This window comes from Prinia subflava, chromosome 4, assembly GCF_021018805.1.
Source record: "Prinia subflava isolate CZ2003 ecotype Zambia chromosome 4, Cam_Psub_1.2, whole genome shotgun sequence".
Classification (NCBI taxonomy): Eukaryota; Metazoa; Chordata; class Aves; order Passeriformes; family Cisticolidae; genus Prinia; species Prinia subflava.
In genome coordinates, this window is record NC_086250.1 from 26036245 (window position 1) to 26060205 (window position 23961).

General features: G+C 46.0%; 1 protein-coding gene and 1 long non-coding RNA gene across 7 annotated transcripts; one reads left to right on the forward strand and one right to left on the reverse strand.

Annotated features, from left to right (window-relative positions):
• Positions 1-111: 111 nt before the first annotated feature.
• On the reverse strand, positions 112-21800 carry LOC134550015 (solute carrier family 23 member 1-like). Of its 6 annotated transcripts, none has more exons than XM_063396219.1 (12): positions 21661-21800; positions 18369-18518; positions 16921-17078; positions 13854-14013; positions 12330-12511; positions 8863-8983; positions 8387-8543; positions 7948-8201; positions 4753-4917; positions 3799-3907; positions 2627-2722; positions 112-1467 (listed from the first exon to the last, which is right to left on the reverse strand). In XM_063396219.1, the coding sequence occupies exons 1-12, from the start codon at positions 21712-21714 to the stop codon at positions 1199-1201; spliced, it is 1875 nt and encodes a 624-aa protein (XP_063252289.1). In that variant the 5' UTR covers positions 21715-21800; the 3' UTR covers positions 112-1198. The 6 variants fall into 6 exon arrangements, with proteins under 6 accessions (XP_063252289.1, XP_063252290.1, XP_063252288.1 ...); XM_063396220.1 differs by having other exon boundaries at positions 3799-3820; positions 8387-8630; XM_063396218.1 differs by having other exon boundaries at positions 8387-8630.
• Positions 21801-21902: 102 nt separating this feature from the next.
• LOC134550020 (uncharacterized) lies at positions 21903-22941 on the forward strand. The gene is made up of 2 exons (XR_010080232.1): positions 21903-22039; positions 22630-22941. It is a non-coding gene; the product is annotated as an uncharacterized LOC134550020 (long non-coding RNA).
• Positions 22942-23961: the final 1020 nt, after the last annotated feature.

Genomic DNA, 23961 nt, shown 5'->3' on the forward strand with positions numbered 1-23961 from the left:
ACGTTACTTTGGTAACAATCCTCTTGCATGATTATAGTTCACAAGGGTGCAGGCCTGCAAGTGATTCTTGGAATACCACCTGCCACTCGCTACAGCAACCACCCTGAGAAATACCATTACAGTGTACATTTTATTATTTATTATACTTACAAAAAAAGCAAGTATTAATCTCAATGAAGGAAACACAAGCTTAAGCTACAGCAACAATGTTATTACACACCACCATCAACCAGGACCACGTGTGATCACACTGCATATGGCTTTACAGGAGCAATAACCTGCATACCTGTTTTCCAGAGAAGTGCTTGTCACCACACAATCACCACACCAGACCAAACAGCTACAGCAGGGGTACACAGGACATAGCAGTAGCATAGGGATGCATAAGATTATGAGCAGAAGTGCTTTCTCCGTTATATTTGATGAGGATTCCTTCATCTTTGTAGGGTTGGGTGCCCCACCAGGAAACTGGTTTGCCTGAGAGTCCTCCCAGCACTCCAAGGTGGGATACATTTCAGTGAAGCTGATTTTTTCTGTTAGGTGAAGAAGCTAAGGTCTCTCAAGTCCCTTTGTGGTCTGAGCCAGAAGAGACAGGTTCAGAAGACAATCCGTCCCATTAACTTTAGATGCCTCTCTTACAACTACATTTATTTGGCTGGCTAAATTATGGGAATATGGAATGAGATGAATCACGACCTAGAAGCACCTGCTCCTTCCCCTTGGCCAAGATTAAGTATGAAACACAAGATGAGAGCTGAGTGTTGCTTTAGGGTGCTGGGGATGAACCTCAGCCCAAGGGATGCCTGAGAGTGGTACAGGGCCCACATCAGGGATGTCTTCTCCACTGGCTCCTTCAGCTGCCAGATCAGGGGACAGGAAGCCCTTCTGCTCTGCCCCTTAGGGTGCCCAAGGATGAGTACAAGGAAGGAAACAGAATATCTTTCCTAGGCATTTCTTGGGCTTTGGTGTTCCCTGAGGAGGGATTAGGTTCTTCCTAGAAGTGAGCCAGCAGGAAGAGAGAAGGAAAAAATTACTTCCTTGAGGCCATCAGTGGTGCAGTCAGCAGAGCTGGGAAGAGAAAGACATTATCCTTCTGCTCCCCCCTCCAACAGCTGCCAGCTCACACTCACATGATGAGGGCTGCAGACACACTTTCGGACCTCTGCTTCTGAGGTGAGTTCACTTGCAGGCCAGCAGCTTAAATCCTTGTATCTGCACTAATCTCAGAGTTTCTTTCTAAGCTTGCTTTAACACTTTTTTTCTGCCCAGCAGCCTTCAGTTCATCCATTCTCTGGTCACAAGACAGTCTTTTGGGGCAAGCAGGGAGATAGCGAAACCAAGAGACATAGCAATATTTGGTGCCTATGCTAAATGGAAGATCATAGACCTTGGAAACGAGCTGAGAGCTCTCCATCCCTCCCTCATGGCTTTGCTTCCATGCCAAGAGCCCCCGCTCCTCCTGTGTTCCTGCAACAGCAAAGTGAGATTGTTGTGTTTAAAACAGCAGGTGTCAAGCACAGGGCTGCTTTGTGTGCCTCACTCCCACTGCTCAAATCCCAGCAGACCCAGCACAAAATACAAATCCCTTCTACTTAAACCCTTTCAGTGCCAAAGAGCTCTACAAATATTCACTAACAAGCTTCCAGACAATACCCCTTTTCCTGCAACAGCTTCCAGATAAGCAGCCTTCTCCACTGCTTTCCATGGGAATCATGTATACCAGGAAGTTTTCACCTGCCATAGAAGATCCAAGAACTATTCAAAGGGGAGGTTCATGCGTTGCTGGGAAAGAAAGGCTGGGTGTTAAGTGCCCAGATGCTTCCGAGTGGATTTAGCCAGCCCTTACTAGTCAGTAACAGGTATTTATCCTACCCAAAGGAATTCCTGTACCTGTAACTGCTGTGGCAGCAAAGTCCCTCTTGGGAAAGGGAGTGAGCACACCTGTTAATTCTGCCCAGAGGAGCTGACGATTGAAGGCTACAGGAAAATTAATGAGCCAAAGGGAGACTGGCTTTCTGAGAAGCTTCAGACAGTAACAGAATCTGGTTAACAGAGAGTCCTTCCTTCCAGCTCTTTTCCTGCAGCAGAAAAGAGGGTTTCTTCTTCTGTTCTTATTCCCTCCCTCCCCATGCTAGATGAAAGTCCAAGGATCACTGCTGCCTATGAGGGCCAGCTGCAGGTGGCCTGTCTTTGGTCACCACCCTTTCCTGCTGCTTCCCACTGCCTTGGCTTTAGTTCAGCCTCAGTTTTAAAAGCTCTCATATTGGCACATGTTGGCTCCTTTCACTTATTATAGCTGCTTTCCTCTCTCCTTTTAACTAGCAACATGGTTTTAGGCTGACATTTTCCCTGAAAGACATATTTGCCAAATAAACCTTTTCCTCAGCCTGGGTTGTTTCTGGCAAATTATTTAATTTCTGATAAGCTGCTTGTTTTCCAGCCAGAGACCATTTCAGTGATGTCTCCTGTTTCTCACGTCTCTTCAGGAGGAGTGCAGTCACATGATGTTTCATGGTTGCTAGCATGACAACTCCTATCCATAGAACAGGAGTCACAAAGACAAAAAATACTAGGGAACAAACCCTAGGATAGGCACAAACTAGCAGCTCATTTCAGCAAATCCTACCTGGAATGGTATTATCCAGGATAAAGCCCAGAAGTCCACCCACAAACATGCCAGTGGTGAGAAGCACCAGGATCACTTGGTCAAGCTGGATGATTCCTAACAGAAAAATAAAGCTTTAGATCATGGTGCAGGAAGATGCATTTTACCTGTTTTACCAGCAACATTTCTGGTGCCAAGAGGCTGCAAGCTGCGTGCTTGCTAGGACTAGGCTTGCTTGGATGAGACTTGCAAATCCAAAGCGGAATGTAAGATTTGACAGTGGAAGGGAAAATTATCTCACAGCCAGTTTCAGACCTACAGTTTTATTCTACATGATTATTCACAGACCCACAGTGGGCAGGAGGTGGCTCATAAATACATTAAGAGCCCATTAACAGTGCAGGCCCCAGCACTATGTCAGAAAAAGCCACGTTCTGCTCCAAATGCATTCAGTACCTCCACAACATAACCACCAGTTCCCCACAGGAGCACAAGCTTCAGTTCCCAAAGAAATATGAGTATATTTAGCATGGGATTTCACCACAATTTCATCAGGTGTGATACCTACCCTTGAGGGCTAAAGGCCATGAGCAAAGCCCAATGGCACTGAGCACCTGACAGATCATCTATAGAGCATGTGGTTTGTGGGCCCAGCTCTTTAATCGGCCCACCCAGCACACCACGTATACTTTAAGAGAAGACACTCTGGCCTTTGTGATGAAGACATTAGTCACACAAGACAGAGTGAAAGGCCAGCTGCTGGAGAACTTAAAATTTCAATAAAGTGAACTTGATGGAATTTAGTAGAGGAGTATGCTCTTGAATTTTGAGAGCACAGCATTTTATTGTGTTTGAGCACAGAAGAAAGCCTCATTCATTGAGAACCTTGACCAAGATCCACCCCTGGAGTACTCTCTTGCCCTGCCCCAGGAATGTGTCCCAGAGAAGTGCTCTGCAATCCTTACAATCCTTATCCCAAGAAAAATCTGATGAGGTGCAGTCACTGACCAAAAGCAGAGATTTTTGCACCAGAGCTGTGCATCAGAGCAAAAGGCAAAAACAGCCCTCACAGAACAGACAATACTCAAAGCACAGGTTCCAGCACTTTATCAGGAAAACCTATTTTAAAAGATTTCTCTGGTTAGCCTTTCCTTCAGTATTATGCTACAGAAAATTCTTTTGATGTTTCTTACCTGTTTCCAGCACTGCACTATTCTTGCTTGCCCAGTTGGGAATTGTGAGGCCAGCAAATAGAGAAAATCCAAAGATAAAGATGTTTCTTGAGGAGTTCATATTTGTATACTGCACAGAGAAATTTCATACATTACATGCATAAAACTGTGGATTACTGTTGTGTTCATGAGACACGGTGGGCTGCAAGCACTGGAATCAGGAATGGGCCCAGCCCTGGTGCTCCTGGGGCATTTGTGATCCTGCAGCCCCAGTGCCAGCCAGCCCTGCCCTTACCAGGGAGCCCTCTGTGATTCAGCCCCTTATCTTTACCTGAGGAATTGCCAATATAAATGTTCACATTTGCTGCAGTGTGGTTATAGCTGACACAGTCTGGTAAGAAGCTGATTTGAATCTGGGGGTCCTGTGTGCAGTTTTGGGCACCACAACATAAGATATAAAGCTACTACGAAGTCTCCAAAGGAGGGCCACAAAGATGGTGAAGGGTCTGGAGGGGAAACCATATGAGGAGCAGCTGAGGTCACTTGGCTTGTTCAGCCTGGGGGAGACTGAGGGGGGACCTCACTGCAGTCTGCAGCTTCCTCGTGAGCAGAAAAGCAGAGGCAGGTTCTGATCTCTTTTAACTCTCATGACCTGTGACAGCAAGTGGCATGAAGCTGAGTCCAGGGGAGGTTTCGGCTGGGTATCAGGACAAAGCTTTTCACCCAGAAGGTGGCTGTGCTCCGGAACAGGCTCCCCAGGGAAGTGGTCACAGCACCAGCCTGATATAGCTCAGGAAGTGTTTGAACAATGCTCTCAGGCAGATGGTGTGACTCTTGGGGTGTCCTGTGCAGGGCCGCCGTTGGACTTGACAGTCCTGATGGGTCTCTTCCAACTCAGCTTGTTCTGTGACTCTCTGTTTCAGTTAAATTAAGTCCCCTTCACCAGGGATGAAACAGTGCTCACACAGCTGTTACCTGTAAATTGGAAATCCCCACTGCCGTGATAACTCCGAACATCACAAGGAACATGCCTCCAATCACAGGGATGGGAATGCTGGCAAGCACTGCCCCAGCTTTCCCGAAGATGCCACTCAGGAGCATGGCACAGGCACCAGCAAGGATCACCATTCGACTCCCTACCTGGGGCAAGAGGGAGAGCAGGCAGTCACACACTGACCAGCAGAGAAAGGCAGGGGTGGCAGGCTCCAGTGCCAGCCTGTCAGGTAGGTGTTGCAGCTCTGGCCCTAGCACTCCATGGGATGTTCAGGAACAGGTTTGGATACAGCTGCTGGTGAGCTGGGATGCTGACACTGAAAGGGAAGCATCAGTATTCGTGCACCATAAATATTTATTATGAAAGGCACTCTGAGAGCACCACACCTATTTACTCGGTGTTATCCTCTCTCCTACTATTGACAGAACTTCAACAGTTTGTGATTAAACTGAAATTAAAAAAAATAAATTAAAAGCACAGTAATCTTCACTTGTTCTTGCTTGTTTTTGCTATAGCCTAGAAATATCTTGGCATACATACAAGCCTAGCATTGCAACCCCCCAGTCAATTCACTGGACAATCCTTCCACCAGGGTTTGGATTGTTATCCAGAAGTGGCTTTGAGGAGTCTCACACTGATCCCTCCATTCCCTGGAGACCAAGATTTCAGAGACCAGAACTGGCTGGCTGCTCCATCCTGAGCTCTGGGATCTGATATATCCTTTCTATGGTCAAGAAACAAGAAGTGAGGAAGTCTCTTGGTCTGTCTCTATCTCTCATCGCCCATCTTCAGTAAAACCATTATTTCTCTTTTTTTCCCCTAGGAAGACTCAGGGTGGCCTTTTCTTGGTTGAGCACTACAACAAAGATGGGATTAAGCACCAAGCTATGCCCTTCATTCAGATCTGCTAGAGCATATGAATAGGAAGGAAAAAGAGTATCTGCCAAACAAAGGGTTGAAATAGACGTTTATATGGAAAGTGAAAAGGAAAGCAGCAGTATTTGTTAAACTTCCAAGTCAAGATATGCCTTGCCCGCACCAAAACTTGGACTGCCTAAAAGAACCATGATAAACTTACAATATTTGTGTCAGGGAAACTCTGTAATCCTCTGCAAACATTTTATAATTCAATTAAATATTTTAATCCCTCCCTTTAAATATCTGAAGAATGTCTAATTACAGGACAGGGGTTTTTTGTGAATGCTTTCAACAAAAACACTCTCAGTAACTAATAGTGTCTCTTTTAAAGTATTTCTTAAACATGTACTTTTAAAATATTTTAAGTCTTTCTTGATTGTAAAAGATAAATTAAAAAGACTTGTTGTGGAGTTTCAAAATAAAACCATGTATGGCCTTCAGGTGCTTCATTGCCTTTTATACTCTTTGGCTTAAAACCCTGGGACACTATTACCATCTAAATGTTAATTAATAAAAACCAACAGATCTATTTGTTCCAGGATTAAAACAAAGATTCAGAGTCTCAATTTGCTGAAATGTTGAATTATCATGTATACGGAGTTGGCCTTAAAGGCAAAAGACCTAATACAGTGATAGTCCTGACCATATTCTGCTAAAGCCACTAGTTTAGAGTTTGTTTCAATTATGTCAGGAAAACAATAAAATCAGTTCTCTTTCTTAAGGCTGAAGAAACTGCAGGGTTCCCCACAATGTGTGGCGACTCTGAGGCCTTCACCTCTCTTTAAAATCCTCCTTTTCTTGGATACGAGTACTCAGTACTGGCATACTGGGCCTGATCAAGCAGTTTAAATACTGGTGCCTGGTGCCATGTAAGATGTTGCATCCTGGCAGCTTCTAACAGCTTGTCCTTGGCTTGTCTGTCAGCCCCTGTATGTATCTGAGATCGCCAAAGACTTCTCAGGTGGTGCTGGACATCTCTGTTTAAGTAGAGGAAACAAGTCCTTTGTGTTTCCATTTGTTATGGAAAAATGTGTTTGCCATGTAAATAAAGAAATTTAATCTGCCTGGTGCTCTCACCATCCCCATCTGCCCCAGCCAGAGTGTTTACACTGATTTAAATTGACTGAGATGACACACTATTTTCAGCTCTTTCAAGAGTGAAGGGAGTGAGCAGAGGTGAGATCCAAGGGAAATATCTCTCCTGAATCAGCAAAGAATGGCATGTCCTCCTGGAGGACTTAGCATACATTGTGAGAATATGTGTCCTATAATCTGGTAATTATGAATTTGGGCAGCATCCCATATATACAATGCATGCAGCAAACTACATATCTGGAAAGAATTGGCTCAGGTAGATGGTTAATGTGCACAGACTTTCTAGTGACAATGCACACGTGGCGATTATGCTAAACTGGACTCCATGCAGACATCCAGACAGCCCTTGGTGCTCAAGGCAGCCACCTCAGTCAAGCACTAACACTGCAATGTGTGAAAAATGGTTACTGTGAATGAGGTTTATAAAATCCAGCGAAATAAGCAATATTATAGTGCGGAAGCTGTAAGGAAGCTGCACCTTATTTAGTGACTCACAGCTCTTCTGTCATGGCATTGCTTATTTGGCAATAATTTGAAAATGTTGTCCAGTCAGCAGCTACAAGTCTGTCAGCCTATCCTCTGGCTGCAAAGATTAGTGAAAATCTTTAATCTGATTGTCAAGTTTATCTCTGGAAATTTCTTTCCCTGATAAGTGCCATTGATATACTCAAGAGACTCACAAAACTTGATAGAGACATAAAAACACAAACTTTTGCTATCACATTTTATAACCCTGAAGAAATAGTCTACCTTTCACATGACTTGCATCCTTGGGTAATAGAAGTTGTTCCGTTTGAAGCCCTATTAAATATTCGCCCTTTCCCTTTCTCTCCTTTCCTCCCCCTCTCTCTCTCCCCTCCTGTACAGCTTAGCTCAAGATGTAGCATTGTTTCTTCAGCCTCACCGAGGCCAGGTGCCACGAGTGAGTGCACCAATTCCCTACGCAGACCAGAAGCAGAGAAAGGGAAGCCCTGCCCACCTCTGTTAAGTCATTTGTAGTGCTGCTGAGCTGGTCACCAGTGCTCCACGGCACAATTTTGCAGCGTGCCTCTCGGGCGGTGGGCTGCGATCACTCCCGAGGTCCGCACACAGCCATGTGCACCGCTCTCCCGCGGGAACACCTCCGGGACGCCCCAGAGCCACCCCGCGGCAGCCAGGCTCACCTTGGTGATGCCCAGAGCCCCCACGTTCTCGCTGTAGGACGTGGTGCCGCTGCCCGTGCCCCAGGCCCCAGCCAGGAGGCAGCCGACGCCCTCCACGCCGATGCCGCGGCTGATGGCGTGCTCCGGCGGCGGCGGGGCCCCGCACAGGCGGGCACACGCGTAGTAATCTCCCACGGACTCCAGCATGGAGGAGATCACCCCGGCCAGCATGCCAAAGATCCCGGCCAGGCTCACCGTTGGCGTTCCCCACTGGCCTGCGAGGAAAGAGCTCGGTTTAGGTGGGTGGGACACGTTTGCCCTGAAGTCCGCCCCGGGGGAGGAAGAGGAGCAGGAATGCCTGCGGGTGTTCGCCTGATTTTTGACATTTCATCTCCTCCTGGCAGTCCAAGCGGAGGTGCGAGCAGGAGCAGGCAGGATGGGGAAGGGGAGGCGGCGGTACCTGGGTAGGGCAGCCGGAACCAGGGCGCCCGTGACAGAACGTCCCCGCGGGTGTCCGTCCGGGCCAGGTGGCCGTAGGCGGTGGGGGCCGCAGGCAGGACGCTGGTCACTGTCAGCACGTGGCACAGCAGCCAGCTCAGGGACAGCCCCAGCAGCACCTGCCCGTCACAAGGGGTCTGCTCAGGGGACGGCCGCGTCCCCAGCACGGGCGGGGTGGGCGAGGTGTCCCCGCCTGACCCTTTTCCCTGCACACGGAATGGAGGCAAAGAGGCAGCAGGAGCTCTCGATGGCCCTCCTTTCTTCTCTCCCTGCCTCCCTCCCAATGATCAGGGCCATAGGGAGCTTTTCCCCCTCTGCCCCTTGCCGCACAGGCTCAGCTGGGAAGCACTAACTCATATCGAAAGAGCCCAGGCCGCCCGGGCCGGTGAGGCCAGTGTCTGTGTCACAATTCCCTGGTATCCAGGAACCCCAACGTACCGGGAAGATCTGGAAGAGGTAGATTGGAGAGAGGTGGCACTTCTTGCCTCTCTGGTAAGATGGCAGCGGCACAGCAACATCTTTCAAGTACTGAGAGAACAAGACTATGAAAAAAATAGTCCTAGAAGGAGGGAAAATGAGACCGTAAGCAAAGTGGGTGCCCAGCTGCCCAGCACTCCTCACATTAAGTGAAGACCTGCTACCCAACAAGCCAGGACTCCAGAGGACCCATAAAAACAGGCTCTCAGCAGCAGAGGGTGGCTCCCCACTCCACCAAGCCAGAGGTGGAACAAGCTTTCCATCATAATCTACTGATAGCTCCGCATATTTGCAAATAACTCTTTCATCCTTATGTTTCAAAACTGACACCCCAGGTAGTGCATCTGTGAGTATGGCACAGTTGCAGAAAGTTTAAAAATGCCTCCTAAGTAAAAGAAAGACCTGACAGATATGCAAGGTTCAGGTTCTGCCTGTGTAATTCAAATATACTAGAAATACAGTATTGTTTCCTGATTTCAAGTTTACCTATGCTGCTCTTCAAGGAGCAAAAAGCTCCTGTAACACAGAGTAAAAGAAGAGGATTTGGTTTGGCTGTGCAAATCCCTGTTTTGAAAGAAAAACCATGATGGGACTGTGGGGATGGTGCCCACAGAGCCCTCCAGCCAGCCAAGAAGGGGAGAGAATGGCTCTCTGTCTGTGAGGGCTGTGCTGTGCAGGGGCCCTCCATGGCAGAATGGGTTCCTGTGTGTCCCTGGCAGCACCTGGGGCTGCTGCTGGTGGAAGTAACTTTGGGTTCAGCTCCTCTCCCATCCCTTGTGTGGGACACATCTGTGAACAGCAGCACATCTGGGTGCACTCACAGCCTGCCCTCCATGTGCCTTTTGCCCAAAAAGGCCAACCAGATGAATCTGGAGGCTACCACATATGAAGAGAGGGCAGGGACTGGGCATCCCACTTCAGTTGCTGAGCTGGTAGAAGACCATGGACATTTCCTGTGTTAGCCAGGCCCCTGAAGGGCACCTCATTCTTTTATAACAAATCTAAATTTTATACATTGAGTGAATTAATCTGGATTTGGTGAGAAATCAATTGCACCAGCTGAAGTGCACTGAATTCACTGGAAAAGTAGTAGTTTTCCCCATGTGAAAAGGTAATGAGCTGTAGGTGCAATAGTCAAGGACAGGCCAAATTCCAACAGTGAAATAAAACCCCTCTATCCTCATTTCTCTGCAAAGACACTCCATGACATACACAATTCAAAGCATGGATGACCGGAGGGAGGAAGTCTGAGGAGGAACTGGTTTCATGGTTTCTAACACTACAGAGTCCAGACAGACCATGTGACTGCACATTTTGTGCATTTGCATGAACAATGGTGCTCAGCAACCTTATGACTCACCACAGAACCCTCATCTGTCTCAGGGAGGAGTCACTGCTTATTATTCAGGCTGCCTGACACATTCCACTAACAAACTCTATTTTCAGTTGCTTATAGTTCTACATAACTTTACTCATTCAGGATGAAAATTTCCATGGAAAATGCCTGCCTCAGGGCAAATATTTTTTGAATAATATATATCAAACCTATTTCAAAGAGTGATGTTTAGGAAATAGCATATAGCCTGCATTGAAAAGGTCATTTTGCCTTAAGCAGTAACAAGATCTCCTTATGACCTGGAGCAGAAACTTGAGATTTAGTAGAACTTGGTCTTTGGGGCAAAGGATGTTGTTATTTCTCACAAAAATCTGCTCAGGTCAGTCTGCAATGACTCCAGGTTCCAAGTCAGCAGAAACATCTCAGGATTTTGCATTTGCAGACCATAAAGATTCTGAGCATTCTGAGTGTCCAGGCCTTGCCCAGAGATTAACTGTATGTGTATCATCATCAGAGAGTAAATCACCACACACTAGAGAAGTTTCTTGAGGCAACAGTGTGGATCTTCCATCACAATGGCTGCAGGATGTGGTGGGGCTGAACAGCAGCCCTGAGACGACATGGCTCCTGTCTTCCTCTTTCTCCATCCCTGCTTTCCCTCTTTCACTAACAATGCCCATGGAGTATGGAGAAGGCAGCAAAAGAGGACACATCTGGGAGGGCTCAGAGCACAGTGATCAGGCTGGGGCTAAGGTGTCTGAGTCATGAAAGAAAGGATTTGGATTATCATGGGTAGAAGATGCGTCGGAAATGAAAGGATGGAAAGGTGATTTGGGCTGAGAGCAGGGACACAGGCTGAAGGACTGGGACACCATTAATAGAGTGGTACAGGTGGGCAAAGAGGTCAAGTGTGGGTCTGAGTTTAGGAGCTAGTGGCTGGACAAGAGCAGCAGAGAAAGGAGATGGTCCAGGCAAGGACATACAGTTTGAAGAGGAAAATTCAAATCTGCGAAGTTAAGGGGTTAGGACAAACCACCAGAGCTAGAGAACAAGACAACAACCAGGAATATGATGGGAGAAACAATGGTGAAAAGACATCTGGGTTTTAAGCAGGGTTTGGAATCATAAACCAAGAAGAGACTGGGAGAAGAGACAAGCTAGGTGAGGAACTGGAGAAGGAGAAAGAGATGGCTTTTGGGTTCTAGGAGGGCAGGGAGGAGAAGAGACCAGAAGAGAAGTGTGCTGGAGCATGTCCTCACAACAACGTGCTGTCTTCCAAGGGCTACAGTCAAGCCTGTGTCCAAAGTCTTCAAAATCACCTCTGAAAGCACCAGCAAATAATGGGAGCCCATGGAGAGGTTAACAACCTACTCCTGTTGCATGCTGTCCCATTCTGAAGTCTGTTTTAGGGAGCTGAAGGTGCCAAGTCTGCAAGGCAAACATGCAGTAGCACTTCTCCTTTTAAAATTAATTTCTGAACTACCAAGGAATTTTTGCCACAGTCTACACTCATGCACGAGGGCAGGCAAATGTGCCTGAAAGAGCACTCACTGCTGCAAAGCTATGTGTGTAAATAGACCTTTTCAGACCCCCTCAGGCCCTCTCTGGAGAGAACAATTCCTCCTACTCATGTGAAGAGTACATAAATACATAAAGCACAAGCTATTTCAACATAGAATACCTAACTCTGAGTAATCAACTTTGTCATTTTAGGAATGTTTTTTAAACTTAACATTTAACATTATTTAAATGTGTGTGTGAGACAGTGTGTGTAGACAACTGTGACACAGACTGCACACATGTGGGAAAGGCTTCTATCTCTACTGACCTATGAACTTCAGATTTTTACAAAAATCAGGGGGGTTTAACTCATTTTTGAGTTTTGTTTTGTTACTGAGGGCTTTAGCCTTCTGGGGGTTGGAAGAGAAGGACTATGTCACATGGCTGCCTTGCACAAGCCTGTCACATGCTGGTACTCAACAAATAAACCTTGAACCCAGGGGAACTCTGCTACAGACTGTGACACTTAGTTTCATATTAGAGGCAAGTGGTTTGTGTACTCTCAGCTTTCCCACAGAGATGTGAGACTTACATGAATGCTATGCCCCAGTGCTGCCCAGCCATGTCTCCAGCCGACTCAAACAGAGGTAGTGCAACCAAGGTGATGGTGGGGGCAATTGTCAGGGGGCCGATGAACCTCATCAGAAATCCAATCAGGCCAGAAAATCCAACAAAGATTTGAAAACAAGAAGCTACAATGATAGTTCCTTGCACCTGGAGAAATGGAGGATGAAAACAGGTTGGAAGGAGCTCCAGCTGTTGAGCCTTTTCTTCATGTCAGGGCAAATCCAGCATAAGATCCAGGCTCAGTCTCCAGTGACAGACTGGCACAGAGGCCTCCTTCTGACTCCAGTAAAACCTGGCTGAGAATTACATGTGGGCAGGACCACCAAAACAGCAGCATAGCAACTTCCCCCTTAGCTGATGGATTTAGTCATCACCAGGGCTAATTTTGTTCCAGAGATCACCTCCTTCCTGTCCTTTTGGGCTACCCAGTCATGCATCACCTGCCCTGTCCTCTCCTGCCTGCTCCCCCAAGACAGGGGAAAAGCTCTTGCTCCAAAAACAGGAGCAGGGCCATGGTCTCTACTGGTCTCCCTTTTGGGAAGGGCTTGGGTCTCTTCAGCACAGGGATGGGGCAAGTGACTCATCACAGCTTCTTTTTCTTTCCCTGAGTGTCAGTTTCACTCTGGGAACACATTTATCACCCTGGACTTCCCTGTGTTTGACAATCACTGCTAAGGAGCCAGCAATTACATTATAAAATGCTGCTCACTTCAGTGTCCGCTTCAGGCAGGGGTGAGGCTGCTCTCTGCCTTCTCAGATCTGGGGACAAGCCCAGGCTGGGACCTCTGTGGTGCTGAGGTCCTTCCTTCCCCCAACTCCAAAGGGAAGAGAAACACAGGGGCTCAGTGAATGACCCAGGCTGAAATATGTCAGCAGTGAGTGCCCTTGTAATAGATTTATGTGTATCAGCAGAGAGCAGCCTGTGCTGCACAGCAACTCCCTGGTGAGCTTTCAGCACTTCCCAAGTGGTTTGGAAAGCACACCAACAAATGGATCAACAGAGGCAAATTTAGTCACTTGCTCTGATTAAGGCAATCAACGTAGAATAAGGCAGTGAGAACCCCTGACCTTTCCTCCTCCCTTCTGATTATGTAAGAATGCCCTTTTCCTTAATAATTACAGTAGGTTTTGCCTTGCATTTTTTGACTAGGTTTCCTGTGCTTAGACAGGATTCTTTCCTTGAAAATATTTTCCCTCCCTTTGTTCTTCTAGGCTAACCATGCTTTATGGAGAAGGGATCTGATTGGACCAGTGGAGACTTTGCAGGGACCATAAATCACATGAGGAGATCTGCATGTCCCCTGTTCAGCAGCAGTGAAGCTCCAACATTTTGGTAGAGAATAGATCTTAGGAAGCTGCAACAGCATGAGGACCAAGGATCATTGGGAACAGAAGTTTCTCCAGTTGTGATGGCCATGACGTGGTCAGGCACTTTACGGAAGGCAAGCAGCCCTGATTCAGAGCAGGTGCCACTGAAAATGTAATGTACCTCTCGCATCCGCGTCTGCCAGACTTGGATGAATTCTGGTGAAGAGGCGTTCACCAGGGTGGCATTCTGTGTCCAGGCAGGGCACTTCCAGCTGGAGAGAGACAGCATTGCCAGGGTGGGGGTCAGGAATGTGAAAGTCCCTCCTTGAATAATAGGCAGCCTGGAAGGAAAGCAGAGGGGAAAAAAAATGACAAGTGAAAATGCTAGAAACTCTGCTCCACAAGGATGGCAGAAAGAAAAATAAATTTAAAGAAAAAAGATAAGAAAGAAAAATAAATTTAAAAATCGGTCTGCCCATGACCTCTGACGGTATCATTTGAATTGTTGTGGCAGGTCACCATCACTGACCATGGGCAGGAATTGCTGCCCATTGCATGCAAGAGCAATGACATGGGGTAAGAGCTGAGGTTCAAATACCAGCAATGGAAGGGCACATCGGTGCTCAAGTCCAACCCTGCTACCCTGTGTTAAGGAAAAAGTAGTGCTTCTAATGGCTGATGAGACCACAGACCTGCACAGAGTCAGAAAGGAAGGAAGGGAAGAAGACCAAAGAAGAAAGATGGTGAGACGCTGAAGAAAAGCTCAGCTTCAATCTTGCCAATATCCAGTTGCTTCCTCTGTCCCCTTTGGCTGCTTTGGCTTTCTTCACAATGTGCTCATGCACACAAGGACATGCACTAACTACTCTCCATGTCACAACAATCCTCAGTCTGAGGGTGATACAAAATGTGACTTGGCTTTTAGTACACTGGATTTTAATGCCAATTCCTCTTCTGCATTTCTGCTGAAACTAGAAAGGAAACCTGCATGGAGGGGTCTATGGGCACTAAGTGGGTGAGACCTTGGCTCTCCCCCCACACCACATCTCCTACCTTGGAGTATCTCTCCCTCTGGGAATCCCTTAGGCTGGCAAGGAACTTGTATCTCCAGAGGAGTTCAGCACTGGCTTAATGCAGAGTTATAAAGCAGAGCTCCTTTGAGCTACAGCAGCCTCTTTTTCCATGCATGAAGAAATGAAGACAGAGACCTAAAAGGCCTGACTGACTCCTCAAAGCCACCATTGCAGGGCAATTTTTTTTAACCATTCCTCTAGTGTGCTTGAAAAATCCTAAGCTGACTGAGGGTGGGCACAGCATCCCTGAAACCGCCAAGGGAAACCTCCAAGGTGCCTCTGTCTCCCTTTAGGAAGCACCTCTAGGAGGAACCCCCAAAGCAACCTCTCCTTGTGCCAGGAGCTCTCATGGCACCTGTTCAAAAAAGCCACAGGACAGCAATTCAACAGAGTAATTTCTACCATTCTTGAAATAAGAGATGGCATAGCTTTAACAGACCATGTCTCTGTCACCTAAACCAAATATTTATACTAGTCATGCACAACTGAACCACTGTCAAAGCTTTGAAACAATTTTGCTGGGCAAGGCACAAAAAAGAAACAAAAAGAAACAGAGAAGGCGCAGGGCCATGACTTAGAATCTAACAATAGATTTATAGTTCCTGCTGTCTTGGTCCTTAAGATACTTCACAGCCAGTGTTGGCATGGATGGGCTTAGTGTTGCCATGGGTAAGCTCAGAGGAAAATGGGGGTACCAAGGTGATGCTTATGGGGCGCACTGAACTCTTTCCCTTGCAAGAGGGAAAGCTGCAGAAATAGGGAAGGCAATATTATGTTTTGATAATCCGTATAAAATTTCCAAGCATTTACGAAGCAGGGCTCATCATAATGGCAAATGACCTGTGTATCTCCTCAGGAGTCTCTGATAGTGTCTCCAGTGACTGTCTGGGGCCCACTGCTGCTTCTTCATGCTGTTTAACATGACTGAACTGCAGGTTGCAGTGGGTCAACTTTTCCCTTGGCTGTTGCTTTGTGAATGTCCTCATGCCATGTATTTGGAGTCAGCAACAAGGCAATTGCACCCTCAGCACGGCAAAAGCCATTCAAGTTTGTCCCATGGGAACAACTCCTTACCACTTTATTTGGTCTGTTGTACCTCAGTTAGTTATTCAGCCATGGGAGAGATAGGCTCTCTGCTATTTTTCAATCCCCAGCTAACAGAGAGCAGGGGACATTACAGCTCTCAGGAATTCCCCAAAGCATTTGGAGAGTTCCTGAGAGAATTCAGGATGCCTGAATTGCACCAGCTGCAATGGTCATGCACTCCAGCCTGAATTTAGATGAAAAAACAGGGTTTTTTTTTTTCATGGTCAAGGTGCTCTTCCTTCCTCCACTAATCCTGAACACACTTCAGGAAGTTTGTCTACAGACACTTCTGAAGACTGAGATAGAAAAGCCTCAGTAGGGAATGAAGCAGGAGGAGAAAAAACGTTTCAGAAACCAAAGAATGTGTAACTTCTAACTTTAAGCAAGAAGCATAGGTTCCTGCCGTACTAGAGGAAAAAACAGCCTGTGAAAAGAGAGAGCCCAGAGTTATGACAAGGGGAATAGAAAAAATTTTTGAAGCTCAGCAAAGATACAGGGCCTTTCTGGACAAGGGGAATAGTTGCAGTCCTCTCTCTCATTAAATACTTCTTTTTCTGGATACTGAATGGCAACTCCATACTCATCTCACTGCTGGCTGCTCATCAGCAAAGGATTTACCTTTTATACCACAGATCTGTGAGCATGGGAAGTGGCACCACATAACAGGACCTGCTGCTGAACTCTTCCCTTAGTGCCTAGGTGGTGGCAGATGGACTTCAATTTCTCCTAATTATTCCCTCCGCTAAAGTTTCTGGTAGAATCTGTGCTCCCTTGACCCTGGGTCCAAATCAGAAGGTTCCTGCCTCAGCTGGAGGTTCCCTGGAGTAAGGAGCAAGCAGGTACTTTTTACTGCATGTTGCAATGCTCTATTATTCTGAGGACAGATTCCTTATAAGCCAAACAAAAAGTATATGAAGTATCAGGAGATGCAAAATTCACCCTGCAAAGCTCTCAGCAGTTTCAGGGTGCTTTGGTATGGACCCTGATTGCCCAGGGGTAACAAATGACTCTCACTGATAAACTCTACAACGGGGTGGTGGCCTAGCACACAGTAATTGCTCACATTCCCGGTTCTTGCATTTGGCCTACCTGACTCCAAAAAGGACTTGCAGCAGGGTGCAAATGCCTGAGACAAAGAAGATGGTGCAGATCAGGTGGCTCTGTGTCAGCAGGTCATGCTGGAGGCAAAGCCCTTTGGAGAGGATCAGCGGGATGGCTACGAGACCTCCCATGGCTGTCAAGAAGTGCTAGGAGCCACAGAGAAAGACTGGGTGAGGAAGGACACAGAACTGGCTCTGTTATTACGTGTTGTTGAGAGAACTCACAGGTTTGTACTTGGGCAATACTAGCATTACCCATTCTCTCTCCCCTTTTTTGGCAGCTGTAATGCTCTGTTAGGGGCTGTTCCAAAGCAGAGAATTACAAGAATTACAATGCACCCACTGAAAGTCTCCTCCTTTGCATGTCCAAAGACCTTTTGTAGTGCTCTGGACTTCCCAGACCACTGTCAGACACAACCATTTTATCCTCAGCACCTGCAGACAAAGCTGTTGGACATACTTTTCCAGGAAGCTGGGGACCTCCCAAGGTACAGGGAAAGAGCAATCAGGCAAACTTGATGCAAATATTTCAGTCCATTTTATTTGCATCACAAAGGATAACATAAAAAGTTGGCACATTGGAGCTACATGTTTTTTGCCATCAGTAGCTTTTCTCACACAGTGCAGTTATGGATAACCATAAAAAGTGAGTGCCAAAGAATGGAAGAATTGGGCATTGTGTTTATTGGAAGAGTAACAGACTTTTTTTTTCCTACAATGACCTGTCGTTAATGACTAAATCTGAAAATAATCTTTAAAACCTCTTTTTAATTATTAACCTTTGTTGTTCACTCTCACTTTGGAGCACAGGACTGCAGTGGTAGAACTGGTGGCACTCAGAAACACACTTTATTTATTACAGGTATGTTTTATTAAAATTATGATACAGATGTGTTGGGTTGATACACTCTGAATTTCCATTTAAGGAAACAAGGTACAAAATTCCACCAACCTCCAAGCACAGTCTGTCATTATCTTAGTGACTCTGAGGTCTCTTCCCGCAGGCTCCCTGCCCAGCATGGCATTGGTGGCACTGGGTCATTTAACACACCTGGGCACACACACCAGCCAAAACAGTGTGTGCCTTGCTGCTGAGTTCCTGTTGCAGTGGGAAGGCAGATGCTCAGAAGCCCTTACACGTTCTGCTGCCTTCAGCCAAGGTACCCAATATGCTCTTATGAACTGTTGACCCCAGCCCCAAGGACTCTGCCTGACCATTTGCACTTCAAAGGGTGCAGTGTAGCTGTGGGCACGGTGATAATCGTCAGTGCTAAAGATGTGGACCAAAGGACTTAAACTCACTAAGATCAGCCTCAGAGCTCCAGTCAAGCCCTGTGAAAGTAAAGCACTCCCAAATTCAGGTTTCACCCCAATTAACTGGCTAAACAGCCATGTAACTTCCACCTGGTCTCAGCCTCCACCTGCTCTCCGTCTCACCTGAATGCCCAGCAGGATACACAGATACCAGGGAGGCACATCTGTGACAGTGTAGCCAAGCTTGGTCTCACTGTGGCCAGAGCCCCCATCTTCCTCTGGGCCCCAGGCAGCACGAGCTGGTGAGGAGTGGCAGTGGCTCCCGTGTTCACCCTGGACAACAGGAGAGACACTTTGTTAGCCACAGCCTGGTCCTGCAGATGCCCAGCAGCCACCTCTCTTGCAGCCATGCTCCACGTCTGGCAGGAATACCTCCTGTGTAGCTTTCAACAATGCCAAAATATTAAAACCAAAACAAACAAGGAGGAAAAATTACAACAGAGGCACAAAACATATATGGCAAATTTTTGTATATGCTGGTATGTCTAGGCCTGAAGAAACATTTGAGGATGTCTCAGTCTCAAAGGGACATCCAGACAAAGTGCATTAATGTCATTAAAATCTGGTTAAGGGTGAAGAAACTGCAACCAGAAGTAAGAAAGTGTGCCCAGTGGGATTTTCAGTGAAAACTGCACCGTCCTCTGGTCCCTGTACCTCCTGGCAATTCCACCCAAACAGCATTTTTTATAAAATATGCTAAAACACCTGGCTGCCACTAATTACTGAGTAGAACCATGTTTTATATTTGATTTCCTTGATCTTCTCTTTCAGTCTCCTCATGCTCACCTTTACCAGTGTTCTGCCTTGATAAAGACACCTGCCTTTTGTCTTACTGCAAAGCCTTGATAAAGACTACTGCCTTTTTTCCTCCTACAGAGGAGCTGGGTGAAACACAGGGACGCCAGTAGATGGGAAATCCCAGCATCTGTGTCAAAGGAGGTCACTGAAACTGCTAACCAGGAAGGCTCAGGTCTCCTCCCTGGCAGCCAGAAGCCCCAGGAGTTCCCAGGGAGCTGTAGGCCTTTCAGAGTTTATTTATATAAAGATGAATTTTGCCAAGGAAAGCAAAGTAGTGCTTTGCTTCACTTGCCTCAGCTTTTAAGTTGAGAAAATTCTTCTGGTTTTCTGTGCCTCCTTTCAGCCCACTCTGACCTCTGTGCACATACACACACACACACACACAGGGTAGAAGGAGGCTGCCTGGGAAACCACAACACTTAGAGCCAGATGCAAAAGCTAATGAAGATCCCAGAGTATTTGTTTCATCGGCCCATCTCCAGCCAGCAAGTCCTCAGCATCCTGGCAGCAGAGGTCTTTTCTGGGCTGAGATGCCCTGCTCTATCAGGCAGGAACAGAAACCTGCAGTCTGGAGAAGCCTAATCAGTTTGTATGCACCAAAATTCTTTTTTTTTTTTTTTTTTTTTTTTTTATCCTCCAAATCCTGCAGGAACCTGAAGACACCAAAATACCCAACACAACAGCAAAGTGTCTGCAGTAACACTCCTGGTCTACCTGCTGATGGAGATATAAAATTAATGTTGCATTCAGTTGTAAATTTTGCAGGTGTGGTAGATTATTACCAAATTCATTTGCCTGAAACCTCCAGGTTTGCATTGTCTTGGCTGAAAAATGGGACTCTCCAAAGTCCCATGTTAGGCCACGCTGTTGAAAACAGTCCATATAATCCCTAAGACCCCAGACCCTAATACTGCTATTGATCTGAACTGTTGTGTGAGGGTAGGGAACTCAGGTTGTAAGGGTATAATTGATCATGAATTTCTTTGTTCAAGGTCTCTCCCCAGTGGCACCCAGCTTGAGCTGTTTTTTACTGCAGTACCACTCAAATACTACCTTAATCAACTTGAAGCCCAAGACTCTGCTATTGGGATTCCTGTGATGGAAAAGCCTCTTTAACAAACAGCATATTTATGCAGCCTAGGCATGTTTGCCTAGGAGCATTAGAGATACTTCAAAATACATAGGTGAAGGCAGAGTTAATTCAAACTGGACTTGGGCATGAACTTCAAGAGCAAAAGGTGTTCCTTAATAACTCCCTGTGCAGACATTTTCATTTCACAAGAGAGGCTGAGCCACGGATTAACATCAAGGTACTGAAAACTGCCCATGCATGGAGTTATTTGGGGACAACTACTCCTGAATAACACCACGGGTAGACAATGCTAAGCTAGGCAGACAGCAGTAAGTCCCATTCTTTTCATTGTAATTTTCCCCGTATTAGCCAGGGAAATATTCCAGCCAGGCAGATCCTGTGCCGGTAAGAGCCCCGCATGATCGTCACATGAGTGCCTGACCCTCCAGGAGCTGGCAGGGAGTGAGCAGGGCTCATCAAAAAAGGGAGATAACAGGATGAGACAGGAGCAGAGACAGTGGACACAAACTGAAATGCAGAAGGTACCATCTTAAAATCTGAAAACAGACCTCTGTCTTCTACCTTCTTCAGGGTGATTCAAACCATAAGAATTCACAAGTCTGGTATGTGTTATGGCAGAACAAGTTAAAATGGAGAGCCTGCTAAAAATAATGAAAGAAAACTGGCTGACTCTGAGCACTTCCCTGAGGCTCTGCCCACACCTGGCACAGCACCTCCACTGCACATAGCAAGCTCACTCAGAGCTACCCAAGAAATGTGAGACTTGTACACTAAGAGGTTAAATGCTTCCTCCAAGGTAGCACAGACAGGTGATCTGTACCAAGGTAGCAGGGTGTTTGCGGGATCCCACTCCTTCACACCTGCTGACAGAAAATAAGCAAAGTTACTAGTTTATAATGGGGTGACCCCTGCTTTGGGGTAGGGAGTGGGCTGCCATATCCCAGGACCTTGCCCATGGTTGTTATAGCTAGCAGCATTCTCAGTGTACCACACACCCCTGGACAGGCACATCATTTACAGCTTTTACTATACTTCTGTAATTCTACACGGTGCCCTCCTCAGCTGACACATAAATCCCTTCTTCACCCACCTTTCTAACAATTCACCTCACTGGAAATAGGTCCAAAAGACAAAGAAACACAGTCTTTACTAGGCTAAATTTCTATTTTAATTTTTCTAATTAATTCATGACATGCTTTACCCAGGAACACAGCCACAAGCTCACCTGCTTTTCAGTACAGATACACTTGCGCTGCCATTCACCTACATTATTATTTTATAAATAATGGAGAGAAAAGAAATTAAAAGGGTGCCAGAGAGCAGAAAGTATACTGAGTCTGCAGCAGCAGCAGGGGCTGTAGTGAGGAAATCATTCCTCGGATTCTTGTCGATAAGAGCCAAGACAGAATTTTACCACACACCAAAATCATTGCAACAGCCCAAGCTCCCGGCTTTCCCTTCCTCCTCCTTCCACAGCGCTTGCACCTGTTTATGCAAGAATTACCCTTCAGAGAGCAGACTCACCACAAAGCTGGGGTTATCTAGCCCATTGAGATCTTTGTCTGAAGAGGGGGTCATGCCTTCCACTTGCCTTCACCGACTGCCTTGAAAAAGAACCAGTCAGGAGAGGAAATGCCTCCCAAGGTCCCACTCCTTCCAGTCAAAACAGCTCTAAAGAAACGGGGTGAGAAGAGGCAGAAGCTGGATTTCAGGAGCCAAACAGCGCTCAGTCCTAGCTATTCATGTGAGCTGTATTGCAGAAGCATTTCCTTTTCTTTGGCTTATATAAGTGACTCCTTTTCTCCAGCTGATTAGAGGACTAGCATTCAAATCAAACTGGAAAGCAGCCCTTCCATGGAATGAGAGAATCAGCCACTGATGACAGAAAAAAGTTCATCCATAGGTAAGGATGTTGGATGATATCAGAGAGGCAACTGACACAGCCTTGGAATTTGTTGCTTCATTACTGTTTCAACAGCAACTTGCATTTTTTGTGTGGGTTGGGCTTGTCTGAAGGTTTTTGTCATCATCTTTGGGACATTCAGTTACTAGATAGTTTCATTTATTTCATGTGTAAACTACTGTGTATTTTGGCTTAGGTACAAACATTGTCCTCCTGTAGGATACTCCTATTACAACCTGAAAAGAATGAAGCTTTTACTGTGAATTTATTTATGGCAGCAACCAATGACCAAGTATTGAGATACATTGTTTAGCTTAAATAAATTTGAAATAGAACAAGTCATTGTTGTAATATTGTGTGGTTTAGAATACTGTTTGCTCAGCTTTACTTGCTTAGCATGAGTAGCTGGATTTCCTGGAGCCTTGGGCCACAAGCTGTGGACTTTCACAGAGGTATGCTTTAGGCTGAAAAACAGTTAATTTTCCTAGTAACTGGAAAAGTGCTGTGTTTTGTCTTTAGTATGAGAAAAATATTTATAATACACTGATGATTTAGTTGTAATATTTATCCTGAGTCTAACACTTTTTCAGTTCCCCATGTTCTGCCAGTGAACAGGTGCACAAGTGCAAAACAGAAGATAAGGATGCTACAACCATCAACTCAATAAAATAAGGCAATGGCCTGCCTGCATGAAGACAGAGAAAGAGTCCAATAAGATATTAGAAGACCCAGACCAAAAATTACCATTGGACTAAAAAAAGTGCATTAAGAGCACGCGAAGGTGTGTAATCTTAAGCATATAATTGCCTGGGAATTTCTTTGTTCATGGTCCCTCTCCAATGGCATCCAGCTCAAGCTGACATGCTGCTGTACCACTCTATTAAATTCTTTATTTTTATAAATTCTGATGTCTGAGATTCTGTTCTAGGAAACCTATGGTTGAGCCCGAATGAGGAGGAAGTGCACCTGAGTGTGTGCGTGTGTGTGTGAGTGAGGAAAGGGACACCCACTGGCTCACGGAGCTGCTTACTGCAAAGGGATTTTGGTCTCTGTTGTTGTAGTCTAGGGTGGATGTCTGGGTGTGAGTGTGGCTGTGACTTCTGGAACACTCAGGCAGGGGCTTCTCCTTTCACATGAGTCATCAGAACATGACACTAAAGAGGTGTAGAAAACATAAGACTGAAAAAAGATGATTTCAGGTCATCTGATTATCCCCATACAGCTAAAGATCCTAGCTCATGACGATCAGATGGCCCAAAGCATAGTGACCCTTTTCTTAGCAAGTACCAATAGTGTTAATGCTCTGTCAAACCATTCCAGGGACCCCACCCCTACTTAGATTAAATCTTATTTAATTAAATGGTTTTCTAAGGCAATGAGCTTCCCAGACCAGTTGCAAAGAACTCCTTAGGAGAGGGGCATGTTATCACCTACACTTAGTGACCAACCACTGGCAATATCTCCTGGTTTCCATGAAGGATGGAATGGAACTGAAATAAACTCCAGTCCCTATTCCTTCTGTAGAGCTTTGGCATTCTCAGATCTTCTCTTGAGACCATGATTGCATTACAGAATAGGACAACATCACCCTAAACACTATTAGTGAAGTTACAACCTGCTGGACAGATAAATTCTAACACATCAAAAACATTGAATCATAGGATGGTTTGTGTTAGAAGAGATCTGGAAGATCATACAATCATAGACTTAGAATGGGCTAGGTTGGAAGGGTGTCTTGGGTTATGTAACCAAAAAAATGTGTATTCTATTTCATCTTTAGAAAGCTGGGAGATGTTTTCTTTTATTTCTCTTTATCTCTTGTAACTCCAGTGGGGGAGGGTGGATGCCTTTTGATAATAGACCATCTCTTCAAACCAAGTGGGGCAGTGTTTCTTATCTCTTCCACCACTGTCCACCCTCTG

Bases quoted from the DNA above. Each gene is read 5' to 3' on its own strand.
- LOC134550015 (XM_063396218.1), bottom strand. From the start codon at position 21,714: ATGACCCCCTCTTCAGACAAAGATCTCAATGGGCTAGATAACCCCAGC. The intron at 17,079-18,368 runs GTGAGACGGAGA...TGTGGCTCCTAG, and splicing joins GTATCCTGCTGGGCATTCAG to CACTTCTTGACAGCCATGGG. The intron at 14,014-16,920 runs GTAGGCCAAATG...CTTTCCTTCCAG, and splicing joins CAAGTCCTTTTTGGAGTCAG to GCTGCCTATTATTCAAGGAG.